General features: G+C 38.0%; 1 protein-coding gene across 5 annotated transcripts in view; it reads left to right on the top strand.

Moving 5' to 3' along the window:
* USPL1 (ubiquitin specific peptidase like 1) overlaps positions 1-17565 on the top strand; it is a 38108-nt gene that overhangs the window by 11713 nt on the left and 8830 nt on the right. For all 5 annotated transcript variants that reach the window (XM_045188083.3, XM_024580806.4, XM_045188080.3 and 2 more), the window contains 3 exons: positions 3019-3132; positions 10904-11033; positions 14405-14530. In XM_045188083.3, coding sequence (XP_045044018.2) covers positions 3019-3132; positions 10904-11033; positions 14405-14530 — 370 coding nt within the window. The remainder of the gene's footprint in view (positions 1-3018; positions 3133-10903; positions 11034-14404; positions 14531-17565) is intronic.

Raw genomic sequence — 17565 nt, 5'->3', positions numbered from 1 at the left:
CAGACTGCCTGCCCCACTGGTCCCACACTCAGCCAGTCTCAGTCCCGCCACAGCCACGCGAGTCCTTTCCGCCCCGGTGCCCATCTCCGCCCCTCCTCCCGGTCTGGATGTATGTTTCGGACTTCCTTGCCGTTTGATTTTCTGTCAGTTCTGGTTTTGCAAGGCGACGCAGTGTGTCTACTCCGTCGCCATCTTGGTTCTCAAGTTTTAAGTTTTAAAATTGCCTTAAAGCAGAATAAAGAAGTAGATACAAATTACCCATAACTCCACAACTCCCTCCAAATCTCTCTTCACATGAGGGAAATATTATTTGTTTTAGCTTCTATAAAATAGGATACCCGTGACCCTACTCCCAATCCCAAAATAATTAAAATATTCCCAGTAAATGACATCTACCTATGTGTCCCTTCCCATATCACCCTTCATCTCTGTCCAAAGGTAATCGTCATCCTGAAATGTTTTATTCCTTCTTAATAGTTTTCCCTACATATGTAGGTCTAAATAGTATGTTATCTAGTTTGTTTTCAACTCTAAGCAAAGGATGTACAGTATGTTTTCTGGGACCTTTTTCTTTTCATTAAGATTTATCTATGAAGCTTCTTGTATTTGTGCTTCACTGATATTCATGGCTATAGAATATTTCCATTTTGTAAATGTATCAATGTATTTCTTTATTCATCCATCATTGGGTTTTTTTGCCCTTACAAATATTACTGCTGTGACTTCTCAGGCATGTCTCCTGGGATACAAATAGCGTTGCCCTCAGCTGTACAGTAGGAATGGAATTGCGAGATCATGGGCTCTGAGTTCAGTTTATAATATGATGAATTGTGAATTGTTTTCCAGTGTTTTTACCTATCAGTACTCCCATTAGCAGTGTGTGAGAGATCTTCCTGACCCATATATTCTCCCTTGGTTATTTTCAGACTTGAAGATTTTGCTACTTGAACGATGTGAAATGGTCTGTGGCCTTGGTTTGCCTTCCCTAGATTTTAAAGCGGTTGAGTAGCTCTTCATGTATACACTCCCTCTTCTCTGAAATGCCTGTTTGTATCTTATCCATATTAGTTCTTTTTTCATGTTCTTACTGGTTTGTATGAATAGTTATGTTTTTGTTGCTCTTTTTATATCAGATATGTGTTGCTAAATCTCCCAATTTAAATCTCCCAATTTTTTAATATATTTTATTGATTATGCTATTACATTTGTCCCATTCCCCCCCTTCACTCCATCCTGCACACCCCCTCCCTCCCACATTCCCCCCCTATAGTTCATGTCCATGGGTCATAATTATAAATTCTTTGGCTTCTACATTTCCTATACTATTCTTACCCTCCACCTGTCTATTTTCTACCTACCATTTATGCTACTTATTCTCTGTACTTTCCCCCCTCTCTCCCCCTCTCTTCCCCCTCCCACTCCCCTATTGATAACCCTTTATGTGATCTCCATTTCTGTGGTTTTGTTCCTGTTCTAGTTGTTTGCTTAGTTTGCTTTTGTTTTTGTTTTAGGTGTGGTTGTTAATAACTGTGAGTTTGCTGTCATTTTTACTGTTCATATTTAAATCTCCCAATTTTTATCTTGTATGGTTACTTTTTTTCCTATTCTTTTAATTCATTGATTGGTTTTTTGAGAGAGAGATTAACATCGATTTGTTTATGCTTTCATTGGTTGCACTCATTGGCTGATTTATGCATTCATTGGTTGATTCTTGCTTGTGCCCTTTCCTGGGATCGAACCTGCACACTTGGCATACATATCAGGATGACACTCTAACCAACTGAGCTACCCAGCCAGGCTTGTATTGTTTACTTTTTAAAAGATACCTTTTGATGACAGAAGTTATGTTTTTCTTTTGTAGCTAGTAATGTGGCTTTTAAAACAAATCTTTCCTTACCCCAAATTACAAAGTCACTCTCCTATACTTTCACTGAAAACTCATAAAGTTTTGCTTTTGACATTGAAATTTTTAGTTCTGCTGGAGTTAATTTTTGTGTATGGTATGTGGTAAGGACACATTTTTTCCCAACATGTAGACAGTTTTTCTAGCTCTACTTTTTGCCTCAACAGATCTGCCATGCCACTTTTATCATACAATATCCCATATGTCTGCGCAGCTCTTTCTTAACTCAGTTTTGTTCTCTTGGTCATTTTATCTGTCCCTGAACCAGTACCACACTATTTCAATTATTAGGCCTTTTTTGGTCTTGGTTTTTGGTAGTGTAAGAATCCTCACGTTAATTATTAAGTTGACTTTGCATGTAATCTTTTATATATATCTTATCCATTGTTTCTCCATTGGTAATCATTCAAGCTGCTTACCATTTTTTGCTGTGAGGAATAAACACATATCCTTTGACTCCATTGCTGAGTATATCCTAGAAGGGATATTAAAATAGGAATGTAAAGATTCTTTCTGAATGGTTTTCCAGAGGCTTATGTCAACGTACAATTCCATTTTCACTTGAAGAAGAAAATACCCCGGAGCATCTAATCATTTCTGAGTGTAAACATTTAAAAAATTGTAATTTTGTTAGGTAAGAAATATTTTGTTTTAATTTGACTTTCTTTGAGATTGCTTTTTTTTGCAATTTTTCACAAGCATTTTTGCTTTTGTCTCCTCTCTCTCCCTGCTTTCTATTATTACAGGAATCCCAGTGCTGAGTAGGTGATGATTGTTCTATTGATTGTTACAGAAGATCATACCTCTTGTTCAAATTTTGACTTAAATATCAAATTAATTTTGTTTTTATATTTGAATCATTTTTTACAGAATAATTATAGTTTTTGTAATACAGTTGTAATTACACTTGTTTTAGCTGCATTACTTTAAATTGTATTTCAGGATATTTATGGTATACTACAGAGAATAGAGGAAGTATTAAGAAAACTTTGTGTTTTGCATTTTGTCTCTGAAATTTATTGCCCTATAAACTTTCATTCTTGGCAGTGTCTTAATTTTTTTTGAAAAGATACAGTTTGATGAGAAGTTGATAACATTCTGTACTTTATTTTTAGATGGAGATTGTAAAAATCTTACTTCAGAAATATTTGCAAAGATAGAGGCTGGTCTGAATGAAGTCAGAAATAACATTTTTATCAGGCTTCAGCCTCAGCTTGGATGTACGTTAGGTAAGTAATTTGTGTAATTTAACTGTAGAACTCATCTACTATAAAGAAATACTAACATCATAAGGAAATATAATACTGCTTTATTACTTTGAATGATCTAGATTCCTAGGGGAGAGAATGTAGTTGGTTTCATTTAGGAATTGACCACTGGTTAAATCATTGGTGGGCAGAGCTGGTCCATCAGAGCAGGGGTGTCCAACCTTTTGGCGTCTCTGTGCCACACGGGAAGAAGAGTTATCTTGGGCCACACATTAAATAAATTGCAACATGTAATCACAAAAAAAATTCATAAGTTTTAAGTTAATTCACAATTTTGTGTTGGGTTGCATTCACAGCCATCCTGGGCTACGTGCAGCCTGTGGGTCACAGGCTGGACGCCCCTTGTAAAGGATGCTGGCTGTGTTAGCCCTGGAGTGGATGGTAGTCTCACAAACAGTTGAAGACTTGGGTACTCCGATTGCTTTTTCAATCTTTCCTGCAGTAGAGTAGTCCCTCTGAAAAGGCACCTAAGGAATTTAAAAGTAAACAATAGTGCTAGGGTCCATTAAATAAGAATCTCAGGATGCAACTCAGGTATCAGGAATTTTAGAAGCTCCTCTGTGATTCTTATAGATGGGCAAGGTTGAGAATCTGTGGTCTAAAGCAACCAGAGTAATTCTACTTCTGCTGCCAGTGATTGGTGTAGAAATGGACAAGTGGTACAGTTTTGCCAGTGGGGTATTAGGAAGAGTATACTGATGGCCTTTTGGGGACACTTTCTTACCTTTAAAATAGGGCACAAGAATGAGACCTGCTTTGTCCTCTATTGGCTTTTGGCCTGCCTTTTGGAACCAGTGTGGAGCAAGGGCACTAGATCTCCTTGTCTTTTTAAATGTTTTTAGTATTGCAGAAGGGAGCTGTAATGATTGTTTCGTTTGTGTGTTTGAAGGGGATGTCTGTTTTATTTCTATTTATCCTTGCATTAACTCTTCTTTATATTTCATTGTAGAAGCAGAATATATGGTATTCATGATTAAATTGTATAAAATATCAATGCCTTCAAGTTTTTCTCTCAACAAGTGGCACTTACTTATAAGAACCAGATGCTGTACCGTTTTCGGCATGGCAGTGTCTCCTACTTCTTTGTTCCACAGTTTTGTCCCCTAGTTTTACTATCTTGTTTTTCATGAACTCCCATAGATATAAGTTTACTCTGTTAAAATAATAAACTGATTTTCTAAGGGGCTGTTTTAATTTATCATTAGGTGAGATCTCACATGTGATGAATATTCTTTTTTTTTCTTTGTATCAAACTGTGATGAATATACAGTAAAACCATTTTAGAAAGTATATAGTTGTTTAACCATGACCACACTGAGGATATAGAGCGTTCTGTCATCCTAAAAACTTTCCCCAGGCTCCTAGTAGTCAACTCCCTTCCTCATCCCAACCACCAATCCATTGGGTGAACACCATTTCAAGGAGACTTTTTCGTAAGATCACCAGAATATAGACTTGAGGGGCTCCATGTTGCGCTTTGGAACATTTCCCTCTGAGCATGATCTGAGATGTTTTAGTCAGGGTGCAGACTCTAGGACCCAGTGGAATTGCCACCCTGGGCCTGGTTTTCCTTGTAATAAAAAAGGGATTTTTAAATGATTATTTGTGCAATCATAGCAATTAGGTGAGCACTCGGCTCTCCTAAAACAATAGAATCCCTCTCGTTATTGTTCTACTACTCATTCATTCAGCAGTGCTAGGTGCTATGTTATAGCTTAAGGTCTTACTAATGCAATCTAATCTTCACTTCAGAGAGCACTGTAAAATCTTAACATGTGTGTTCTCATTTTGAATATTAATGTGTATTTTAAAGTACTAAAGGCAGAGATGTAGAATCTGTACTCACACTGATTTTTTGGTTAAATTTTTAACATGAGCCACTTTACCATTTTGGTTATTGTTTCAAAAAACACATTGTAAACTATCCTTTCTGCCCTCCCTCCCTACAGTTTAAGAAATATAACATTACAGTACAACGTAGGCCCCCTTGTAGTCATCTCCAGCTCTTCCTTACCTTCCCACAAAGGTAACTGCTATCTTCAGTTCAATGTTTTCTTTCCTTCTGAAGTCCATATTCCTTTTTTTTTTTTTTAAGAAAAAGCTAATGTTGTTAATGGTTTCTGTTTACTTTTGAGTAAATTGAAACAGTAATGTAGCCCAAGTGTAGTATACCATGTAAAGATAGATAGACCAACAGAATAGCATAGCCCAGATTAGGATCCTCCTCTTTTGGTTACTTCATACTGTGACAGAGGTGGTGATGCAGGGACTGGGGAGAGGAAAGGCATCAGTTGGTTCCTGATAAAGGGGGAAAAATTGGATCTCTATCTGACACCATAATCAGAAAGAGACGGCAGCATATTTAAAGACCTAAACATGAAAAAAACAAAGTTGTAAAATTGAAAGAAAATATAGGTGAATATTTTATCACACGTTGGGGAAGAATTTCTTAAATAAGATATATAAGATTGGTAGGTATGATTACATTAAAGCTGAAAGCCTCTGGGAAAAGATAGAGCAAAGAAGCAATTACCAGCATATCTTATAAAGAACCCTTGTATGTCAGTTTGTTAAAAACTAGACCAACAATGTAATAGAAGAGTGGCTAGAAGACATTAATGAACAGTTAACAGAAGAGAGAACTTGAATTGTTAGACAGCAAAGAGTCACTGACAGGTTTGTACCATGCAAATGAAGATAGGTGGATAGGAGTTGGGGTTAGGTTACTAGAGGCAAAAAAACCACTTAAGCAGGAGGTTATAAAAATTGGAATTAGTCATTGGTATTATGTGTTCTCTAGGAGCATGCTTTATAACTTCATACCTCTAAAATTTATACTCAAAGGTTAAAATAAAGTCAGTTCAGGAGCTATATAAATTGCCTAACATGATCAGTATTCAGTCAACTTATTTAAACACGTGTGTTTTGAGTTCTTTCATATTTTGATTCATTGTGAACTTTATGTATTTTTAGACCTGAAGATTTTATATTGTTATAAAATGTAAATTACTTTTTCAATTAATATTTAGTTACAATAAAGTATACATTTAAAGGCTGAGAACCAAATAGAAACTCATACTACACACTGTTTATGTGTGTGGTGTTGCATAGTTTATTTTTAGGAGATTGATTTGTATTTATTTCTCTTTATAAAGAGAACTTTTTTGTTTTTGTACAAAAACAGCAATGAGACTTTACCACAAAGGTAACTATTAAAATAGCCTTTGTAACTACTGATATTTCTAGAATATGTTTAGGTAATAACACACTGTTCTGCCTTTTGGTTCTGCCAAGATGACATCTCTTGGTGGTGGTCCTGGCAACTGTGGTTCCAGGCTGGGGAGAGAACTGGACCATAGATGTAACACTGTCCCAGGGGAGGAAGGGGACAGAATGAATCAGAATTTTTCCAATATCTAAATTCCCCTGAGGGAAAGAGAGAAGCCCATTGGAGAAGGAATGCAAAGGGAGAGTGTAAATCCATCTATTTAACTTGCTTGCTGATATCCACACTGGAAGGCAGTATTCACGATTCAGTTTTCATTTTTATTTTCTTTAATATATTTTATTGATTATACTATTACAGTTGTCCCATTTTATCCCCCTTTATTCCACTCCTCCCTGCACCCTCCTTCCACCGGCGCCCCCCCCTTAGTTCATGTCCATGGGTCATACATGTAAGTTACTTGGCTTTTCTATTTCATGTACTGTTATTAACCTCCCCCTGTCTATTTTGTACCTACCATTTATGCTTATTCCCTGTACCTTTCCCCCCATTCTCTCCCCTCCCCCTCCCCGCTGATAATGCCCCACATGATGCGGCATTTCTCTGGTTTTGCCCTTTTCTAGTTGTCTGCTTTCTTGTTTGTTTTTGTATTTTTATGTGGGGGAGCATTGTCCACAGAGCCCCCATCCACTGGAAAATAAGTCCACCAAGACATGATCAGCTTGGGGAGGAAAGGTGACCTGTCTCTCAAAGGAGGAGGGCCAGAAGCCTTTTCCTCAATGGGCTTTCATTAGGTTTAATTTGCATTGGAATACAGGGCATATATGTAAAGTTCATCAGACCTAGTGTGGCAGAAATGATCAAATAATAGATAATATTCAAAGAACTCAGGGCTTATTCTAAGTCAGGGTCAGATAGATAAAGGGCCATAAAATTTAGGGGAACAAACTCATTTCATGCTTGGACCCTTATTTAAATTGAGGGTATTGGTAAAGTAGGTTTCATAAGATTTTATGCAGTCTTTCTTAGGCCTGATTGCCCTAGGGAACCTGCCCTTTCCAGCACAGGGCCACACCCACCTCCAGCATTGTTTCAGGCTTAAGTCAGGGAGGGCAAGTAAGGCAGCCAAGAGATTAGGAGATGTCTTGCAGACAGAATTGAGGACTCAGGCTATGTCAAAGCCGAGGGGCGAGGGTCCATCACCCCCTTTTTCTATACCTCCTAAGTCCTTCCCTGAGGGCCTCTTCATGATTGTGCCTGTCTTAGGTCGTCCCTCTCTTGAGGAATCTTACCCATCATTGGCTAACAGGTCATGAACTGGGGGCCAAACAGGGTGAAGTAAAGTGGGCAGAAGCAGTGCCCTGCCAGGGAGATAAGCTTTGTCCTTAGTGGTTTATGTATCCAAGGTCTCTCACTCAGCCTCAGCCATGGGGGTTTACAGCTTCTGAAACCAGGCAGGGCAGTTACCAACATTTTTAGGTTTGATTGTTGATAGTTGTGAGTTTGTTGTCATTTTACTGTTCATAGTTTTGATCTTCTTCTCAGATAAGTCCCTTTAACATTTCATATAATAAGAGCTTGGTGACTGAAAGGTTTTCTTAGGCTCCGCCAAGGAAGAAATGACAATCAGCCACAAAATTAGGCAGTAGAGAGCTTTATTGGGGTTTGCGCACCTGGACGAGGTTCCCCGGTCTGCAGAGTGGGCCGAGGAAGTCGCGGCCAAGCAGGGAATATTGGCGGGGTTTTATGCACCAAATTCTGGTTGGCTCCCCTAGTGGGGGCTAGGGATTGGTCTCCTGGAACAAAGCGGCCGTCCATCATTGGTGGTTCCCTGGTTTGACATCAGCCATCTCTTCCGGGTTGTAGTCCGGCAGCCATTTTGTCCTACCCCGCCCATCCTGACAGTGACAATGAACTCCTTTAACTTAACTTTATCTGGAAGCACTTTATCTTCCCCTCCATTCTAAATGGTAGCTTTGCCAGATAGAGTGATCTTGGATGGAGGTCCTTGCCTTTCCTGACTTTGAATATTTCTTTCCAGCCCCTTCTTGCCTGTAAGGTCTCTTTTGAGAAATCAGCTCATAGTCTTATGGGTACCCCTTTGTAAGTAACTGTCTTCTTTTCTCTTGCTGCTTTTAAGATTCTCTCCTGTTTAATCTTGGGTAATGTAATTATGATGTGCCTTGGTGTGTGCTTCCTATGGCCCAACTTGTTTGGGAGTCTCTGAGCCTCCTGGACTTCCTGGAAGTCTGTTTCCTTTGCCAGATTGGGGAAGTTCTCCTTTATTGTTTTTTCAAATAAGTTTTCAGTTTCTTGCTCTTCCTCTTCTCCTTCTGGCACCCCTATGATTTGGACGTTGGAACATTGAAAGTTGTCCCAGAGGTTCCTAAGCCTTTCCTCATTTTTTTTGAATTGTTTCTTCATTCTGTTCTGGTTGAATGTTTATTTCTTCCTTCTGGTTGAAATCGTTGATTTGAGACCCAGTCACCATTGGTTCCCTGTACATTTTCCTTTATTTCACTTTGCATAGCCTTCATTTTTTCCTCTATTTTGTGACTACATTCAACCATTTTTGTGAGCATCCTGATTACCAGTGTTTTGAACTCTGCATCTGATAGGTGGACTATCTCTTCATTGCTTCCTTGTATTTTTTCTGGAGTTTTCATCTGTTCTTTCATTTGGGCCATTTTTTTGACTCTCTGTGCCTCTTACTTAGTAAGGGACAGAGCCTTAGATATTTCCAGGGTGGGGCAACTCATGTGGCTGCTGTTGTGCTGTTTGTGGGAGAGAGGTCAGAGAGGGAACAGTGTCACTTTCTCTGCTCTTCCCTGGCTTTCAGTCACTTCCCTTGCTACCCACAAGAAATTTGGGCCTTTCTGGTGCTGATTCCCAGGTGGGGTGGGAGGTGTTGTGTATGTTCTAGGACCCTGTGGGTCTCCCCAACAAACTCTCCTACGAGGCTGGGAGTTTTTCCCATTGCCTCAACCCCCACGGGTTTTTTCAGTCAGAGGTTTTGAGGCTTTATTTCCCCACGCTGGAACCCTGGGTTGCATGGTCTATCTTGCTCCCCACTTGTTCCTCCCAGTTTATCTGCACACAAATGTGGGACCACCCCGGTCCTCCAACCACTGCCTCCACCCCTTTCCACTCGGATGCCCATCTCTGCCACTTCTACCGGTCTGGATGAATGTTTCTTCTTTAACTCCTTGGTTGTCGGACTTCCATACAATTCAATTTTCTCTCAGTTTTGGTGTTTTTTTGTTTTTAAGTTTGTTGTTCTTTTGCTTGTGTGAGGAAGCACAGTGTATCTACCTATGCCTCCATCTTGGCCAGAAGTCGATTTTTATTTTATTGACAACATAATTCAGATCTTTGCTAGCCTTAAAGTTGTTGAAGGTTAACTTTAATTGTTAACTTTAATTGTTAAAAGATTGAGGGGATATGAGGTTGGTCCTTTCACCTGTGTGTGTCTTGCTCTCGCCATATGCAAAACAAGAGAGTCAGAATAGAATTGGCTTTTTAATGCTTTTGTCCAACTTTGATATTTTTCTACCATGGTTCACCAGTTATATTATTTTTAGTATCTGTAGCAAACAATTTATATATATTTATTTTGTTTTTATAATACTCGTGAGTTATTACAGTTCTGAGGGGTTTTTTTCCTGAGAAAAGTTAAAAAGATCTGAGATAGTATTGTGTGCCTTTTGTGTCTTTTGTCTTAAGTTTTCATACATGTCCTCCAAGAAAAATGAAAGAGACTGAAGTGATAATTAAATCTTTACACTGGACGTTTTTTAGAAAAATGCTTTTAAAACTTCCCCTTGTCCAGTTGTGAATAACCTGCTCTGTTACATATCTGTATTCAGATGTATTCATAGTGTGAGTACAGTGGGGAACCCCACAAAACCCAGAATTATATTCTGGAGGGTGGGCCCCTTGTAGTAGAGCTTTTCCCATTAGGTGAGTGTTCTAGGAACCCATCTGTATCAGTGTAAGTGAATTTTTTTTTTTTTGAAGACTCAACACGTTTGCCCATTTCATGATGGGTGATTTGTGAGCACACCTGCCCACACTGCGCCAAGGGTTCATTAATCTTTGACCAAAAAACGGCCTGACCCCCATACCCCACCCTCCCATTCACCCGATCTTGCCCAAGCGACACTTTTTATTTCCCCGGATGAAAAAAAGTACTTAAAGGAAACGTTTTGCCGATGTGGAAGAGGTGAAACCAAAAATAGCAAAAGTACTAAAAGGCATGAAAATAGATAAGTTCAAAAACTGTTTTCAGCAGTGGAAAAAACATCTTGATATGTGTATTGCATCAAATGGAGAGTACTTTGAAGGTGATTAAAGTTTAAACATGTAAGGATAAATACACAATTTTTTATAAATAAATTCCATTTTGGGGGGTCCTTCCTCATACAGTGAGAAAGACCACAGTTCATAATTTGGGTTGACCTTTTTCAGTTCATTAAGAACAACTCATTTTTCCTTTTCTTTTTGAAGGTGACATGGAAAGCCCGGTGTTTGCATTTCCCCTGCTCCTAAAAATAGAAGCCCGAATCGAAAAGCTCTTCATGTACTCTTTTTCTTGGGACTTTGAATGTTCTCATTGTGGACACAAATATCAAAACAGGTTGGTTTTTCTATTTTTTAAAAAGGATTCATTCTATTGAAAATGTTTACAAGTAATCAAATTTGAATAAAGTTTGTTTCCACTTCTAACACTGCTCTCTCTCTGGCTCCTTCTACCCTCGATAAACTTCCCACCCTATCTTGAAATCTCTCCAACAACATTAAGGTTAAAACGAAGAATTTGAGCCTCAGAAACTACAATTTGCTTGTTTCTTTAAACTAGAAGAAAACCAGTGGTTTGATAGATTATCAGTGAGAGTTTTCTTAAGCTTTTCAAGTAGAATCTTCCCTCTGGATTCCCTGCTAAGTAATAAATAATGCCTCTCTGAACTCCTTGAAACTGTTTTAACATCATGGAAACTGATTTTGGTCTCCTAGAGTTTGGCAGCAGGTCTCAGAGTAACATGTGCTTTCCTAACCTTAGTCCCTAAAAGACCAGCTGACCCAGGATCCTCCACGTGCACTGTCATCCATCCTTTCCACCGCCCTGCCACCTATTGGAGGGTCCTGGTTGGTGTACACGGCCCTGAGATTGACACTTAGGAGGAAGCAAGAGAAGAAAGAAACTGCAGGTTTCATTTGCTTCCGTGCACCTACCACATGAGAGATTAGGTTTTAGAAGTGTTAGGGAAAGAAAATTGCCATCAACAGGATACCCTCGCTTTGTAAATGTATGAGAAAGTTGGTGGCTGGTGGTTGAAAAGATTACCAACCTGGTTCTGTTAGTATTTATTCAAATTTTTATAATAAGATAAATCCTTTCCTAATTTCTTAAACTCACCTACTAATAAATTAGAAAATTTGGACTCTTTCAAAGTTACTTTTTTTGATGTGAGTTTCCTTAGATATTTATTATCTACACTGAGAATATTTTTAGGTATTTCAGGATCAGTCGAGAGTCAAGTCTGTGAAAGAGTGCCCTAGGGAATGCCAGCAGCAGAACCGGAAGACATTTTTTTTACCAGTTAGGTCAAAGTACTAGAACAGAATAAGAATTAGCATTTCACTCATACCTAGGACTTATATAATTTTGTGTGAGTATGAGAACAAATAGCTGTTTCCTGGTCTTTCTATCATTGATTTATATAAATTATCTGATTTTCTTCCCATTTGGCAAATGTGGAAACTGAAGCTCGAAAGGGGTTAAATACGTGTCCAAGGGGACACCTAGCTAGTAAGTGGCAGAATTCAGACTAAGGTTTTCTGGCTTCTGAGACTTTCTCGTTCACTGTTGTGTATTCCCTAATCACCACCTGGATTTTACGTGATATAAACAAGCTTGATTAAAATCAACTGAGTTCTAGCTCTTCTAAAATGCATATCTCAGTTTGAGTTTTCCATTGAGTAGATTGTGTATGCCAGGAACTCAACTGAAATAATATTTAGCTTGTTAGGGAGATTACATGTAAAGATGTAACAGAGGGTCAGTGACTGCATAATTATTCTCATCTTTTGGCTGCTGTAAATTACTTTGAATATGAGGTGATAAGTGCATTTGGAGAGATATATAGAAAAAAACTCCAGAGTTCAAGGGAAAGAAGCCATCAGCCACTTGGGTTTGCTTTTCTTTTCTTCCCTCTTTTAATTCCTTGTTCTGAAAAATGAAAGTAGATACAGAGAAAAAGCTAAAATGAAGTGACATTTCATTACATACCTGTTAATATATCCTGGGTTAAAACTTAATCCCACTTAATCTGCTGGAAGAATATCCAGCAAACTGATTGGTTTTTGTCCTCCTGTTTTTAGTGCTGATTTTAGAGCTTTTGATTTAGAAGGCATGTTCTGGAGTTAAAATGTGGTCTACGGAGTTACACTCCCTGTATTTTGGTCACCAGTTTGTCTTCTACCATGTGGTGTATACTCTGCATTTTATTTTCCTCGTCTGTACAATGGGGGTAAGAATAGTACCAGCCAAGTAGGGTTGTTGCTGCATGGAAACGTTAGGTGTCATATGCGGCATTAATACTTCCTTGCTGAGACAAACTCCCTTTTATAAACTGGTCTTTTTCTCACTATATGAGGAAGGACCCTCCAAAATGGAATTTATTTATAAAAAATAGTGTATTTATTCTTACATGTTTAAACTTTAATCACCTTCAAAGTACTCTCCATTTGATGCAATACACACATCAAGATGTTTTTTCCACTGCTCAAAACAGTTTTTGAACTCATCTATTTTGAAATGAGAGAGAGCTTTTACTTAACAGTTATCTTTGAGACCCAAGAATTTTGGAGAAATACAGTGGATGCATTTGCCGATCCCTTTATGCTGCTTTGCTTTTAAAGTGTCAGCTTCCCTGAGAGCTGATTAGTTTTAATAGCCTATGCTTATATCACTTACAATTTGTCAATATTTTCTATGGTTTAGAACAGATGCTACTGTCCCATTAGTAATAAATAATTGTTTTCTTAAATAAAGATTGTATTCATTTATTTTTAGAGAGAGGGGAAGGGAGGGAGAAAGAGAAGGCGAGAAACATCGATGGGTTGCTTCTGGTATGCGCCCTGACTGGGGACCGAACCTGCAACCTAGGCATGTGCCTTGAACAGGAATCAAACCAGCAATCTTTTGCCTTGTAGAACAATGCCCCAATCACCTGAGCCACACTGGTCAAGGCAGTAATTGTTCCTTTGAAGATAATTTTTATTAAAGCAAATGCAGGGAGGTGCAGTATGCATCTTTAAAGATCATTGTTTTAGATGCCTGTTGCTCTCAAGTATTCAAACTGAACTGTGCATTTAGAACTTGTATAACTGTGAAAACAAAATTCTTTCACAATTAGCATTCTAGTTTTTTAAGGATCAAGAAAATTAAGTTGAATGTATTCCTGATTCTGTATTTGGAAATGTCCTTTTGTTTTTGGCCAATAATGGATAACCAGATTGTGAATTTTTTGAGTAAGGGCTGAGCTCTTAATAAATTTTAAAGCCTTAGGACAGTAGTTCTCAACTAGGAATGACTTTGCGCCCTGTGGGTGGGACATTCAGCAGTGTCTGCAGGTACTGGGGGCTGTTGCTGGCATGTAGTGTGCAGAAGCCAGGCGTGGTGCTAAACATCCTGCAGTGTATAGGATGGTTCCCACAACAGAGGAATTACCCAGTGCAAAATGTCACTGGTACTGAAACCCTGCCTTTTACATTTTCTTCATCTCATAGCTGGAAAAACCACAGGTAATTCATGAGGAGAGTCTTCATAAAGAGCTTCACTAGGGTTAGGAAACAACATTGGCCTATTAATTTACTATATGCTTTGGAGGGGATAGGTTAAGTATGAATAAACAAATACCTTCTAGTTTAGACATTGATTTAAATTAACATGAATGAGTTTAATTTAAGTGAATTTATATCTTTTTCTTTTTTTTTTTTTAATAGATGTACGAAGAATCTGGTCACCTTTACAAATGTCATTCCTGAATGGCACCCACTTAATGCTGCCCATTTTGGTCCTTGTAACAATTGCAACAATAAGTCACAAATAAGAAAAATGGTATTGAAAAAGTGAGTTCAAATTGCCTTATTTTAAAACAAAATGAATGTGGATTTATGTATATTTTTAATGTGTAGTATTGAAAGTATGGCTGCAAACCTACTTTTCAGGAGTTTGCACATATTTGTGAATTGCCAAAATGCTTTTTTGTCAAGAACTCTGGCCAATAAGCAAGCTGTGCTGTCGGCGAAATGACGCTGAGGAGCAGACTTAGCGTGATTATATGACCGCACTCTACTAGTGTCTTTCGTTTTTTTGTCTTTTCCTCCCTTTAAGAATATTAAACTTCAATTTTTCTCTCCTCTGCCAGGTGACTGAAATCATTAGAATTCCGGGATTTCCTTAATCTCATTTCAAGAACTCATGATTCAGTGATGAGCCACAGGCTCACTTGCCTGAATTTCCATCTTCTGCCAGACCTCGGCCTGCTGATTTCTCATCCTCTTATAAGAGTTCTGCTACCTTGGGCAGATGTCTTTTTATTAGGTTCAGCTTTCTATCTGCCCTCAGTGGGAAGACTGGTCAGAACTACGGTACCTTTTCCATTGGGACCAGAAGCCCTGTGTCTTTAAACTCGCAGGTTAATACCATTCTAGGTAGTTTGTCTCTCTTTCATTAGTATGCTCACATGTGCACATCTTCTTTAATCTTTATTTTCTGTTGCCCTTATCTCTTAACTCTACAACAAGAGGTGTAATTGAGGTGTAATTTGATGTACTAAAAATCCAGTGGTATTCTTACCTTTTCTGATGTCCTTGGATGTGCCAAGAAACCCCTCATAATCTTTCCTAAAGATTAGTTTTCATCAAAGCAATAAATTTCCAAACGGATGGGGTCAAGACTTAAAAAGGAGAAAAGAGCAGTACCCCCTCCTACCCTATTCCCAGGTATCTACTTTAAACTTTTCAGGTAGTATTTACTTTGAATTTTCAAAACAGTGTGCTTATTCCACCTTTATACAATCTTCTCCTTTTATAGTAGTTGAGTATAATCACTCTTAACCAGCACCTGGGCCCATCTCCTAACTTCTCCCTTTGAATATAATTGCATTTTTGCTTAAATTAGTACTCATTGTTTGTTATGAATACACATATATTCCCTCCTTAGCCAAGTAGTATTCATGGTTCTGTTTTCTTTACAACTCTTTATTTTTCCTGGAATTATTCATTGCCTTCTGTTTTTATTTGCTTTACGTACATATTGGGGTTTTTTTTTCAAATTTGATAAATACCTATTAGTGATTTTCTAAACACTCAAATGTTTCACAATTTTTGAGTCTCCTTCCCTCCCCCACTTTTTTTTTCCTTCCTGGGAGCCTCTCTTCTGTCACCTTTCATTTTTCTGTGTATAATGTGGGCTTGGTGCATGGGAGTGCCCTATACTCACTTTCTGTCATTTTCCCAATTTTCAGCCCAGGGCTTTACCCCCACATTCTTCAGCATCCATTGCCCTTAGATACTGAGTCTTCTGTGCCTGCACTCTCACACTCCCGTCATCACTCCAGCCATCCTGCTGCGTTACCACTATTCTGTTTGCTTTTTGTCTTCTAAATATTTGTCTCCTTTCTTTTTTTTTTTTTGTCCTTTCACTTTACCATTTTTCGTGTGTGTGTGTGTCCTTCACTAACATATGATAGAGTTCACATGGGAAGGCAGAGTATGAAAGAAGGGGGGATTTCTTTAACCAGAAGTCCATAGTGTCTTGGTAGCCTGCAGTCTAAGCTTTGAGATCTAAGTGTGGAAGGAGGAGCCTTTTTTTTTTTTTTTTTTTTTAAGCCCTTTTCCTTGATGAGGAGGTAGAACGGCAGCAGGTGTGGGTGTGTGCCATCCTGCACTGGATCATTGAATTGCTTGAGGCTTCTGGTATATATAATTTTCATCTAAGAGTTTATATCTGCTATATAATTTCATCTAAGAGTTTATGCTTGCCTTTTCTGAAACCCCAACATTGAAGATAAACTCATACTGTAGTTTTGTTTGATCTGTTAATTGGTCACATTGCAACATACAGGTTTTAATTACACAATATGTTGCTTTACTTACAGATTCATGCTCTGATATGGAAATATATATGCTGGGTGTAACTGTTTCAGGGGGAAATGTGTTTAGAGTTCTAATGAGTCAGTTTATATAAGCAGAGTTTATAATTTGGATATTTACTGTATTCAAAAGTAAATTGAACTAGTGTGTAAAATTTAAATGACGAGGTCTTTATAAAGGCATTGATAATTTTTTACTTTGAAATTTGTATAACTTGCTTTTGATACTTAATGGAATTTAGAAACAAACTTAATAGTTTTTAGGGATAACTTTAATTAGGTCTATCATGATATCATGCATAGTTCAGTCTTACAGCATTCTAAAAACTAATGGTGTTACAACTTCCCTGAACACCTTGTCTCAGGTAATCCATATCTCTAGTATGTTCCCATTGGAAAGAGGGTCCATTGGTAAATCAAATGAATGATATTTATTGGGTCCAAATCTGGTACTTTTCTTTAAGTAACTTGTTTGGCAATTGAATCATTCAGAACATGGTGGTGATATGGAGCACCAACTTAGAATCTGATTTAATTTTACTTCACTAACTCTTGAAATGACTGTCTCATTCTCACTATTGCCATCATCTTCTTTTTTATTTTATTTGTCGTCATCTTCATTAGGAGTCTGGTTGTACACTATCCTGGATTGTCATTTGGAAAGCATATTTACTTAAACTTCAGTTGAATGCTGATTTTTTTTTTAACTATTTGCAGAAGATGGAGTGATAGGAAGAGAAATAAGACATTTCTGTTCTATCCTTATAGAGCTTATTAAAGTGTCTAATACAGTGATTTTGAGACTTCTAAGCAGATAAACTATCCTTTACGCTACTGATACATTAAGTAGTTAAAATTAGAGTTGTTTTTTTTTTCCTCAGTCTTCACCCTAGGACATTTTTTCATTGCTTTTAGAGAGGAGGAAGGAAGGGAGGGGGGAGAGAGGATCATTGATTGATTTCCTTCTTGTATGAGCCCCAGCTGGGGATCAAACTATGATCTGGGTAC

Source organism: Desmodus rotundus, chromosome 3 (genome assembly GCF_022682495.2).
Source record: "Desmodus rotundus isolate HL8 chromosome 3, HLdesRot8A.1, whole genome shotgun sequence".
Lineage (NCBI taxonomy): Eukaryota > Metazoa > Chordata > Mammalia > Chiroptera > Phyllostomidae > Desmodus > Desmodus rotundus.
Note: the sequence above shows the minus strand (reverse complement) of the source record. Positions and strands in the feature narration are given on the sequence as shown.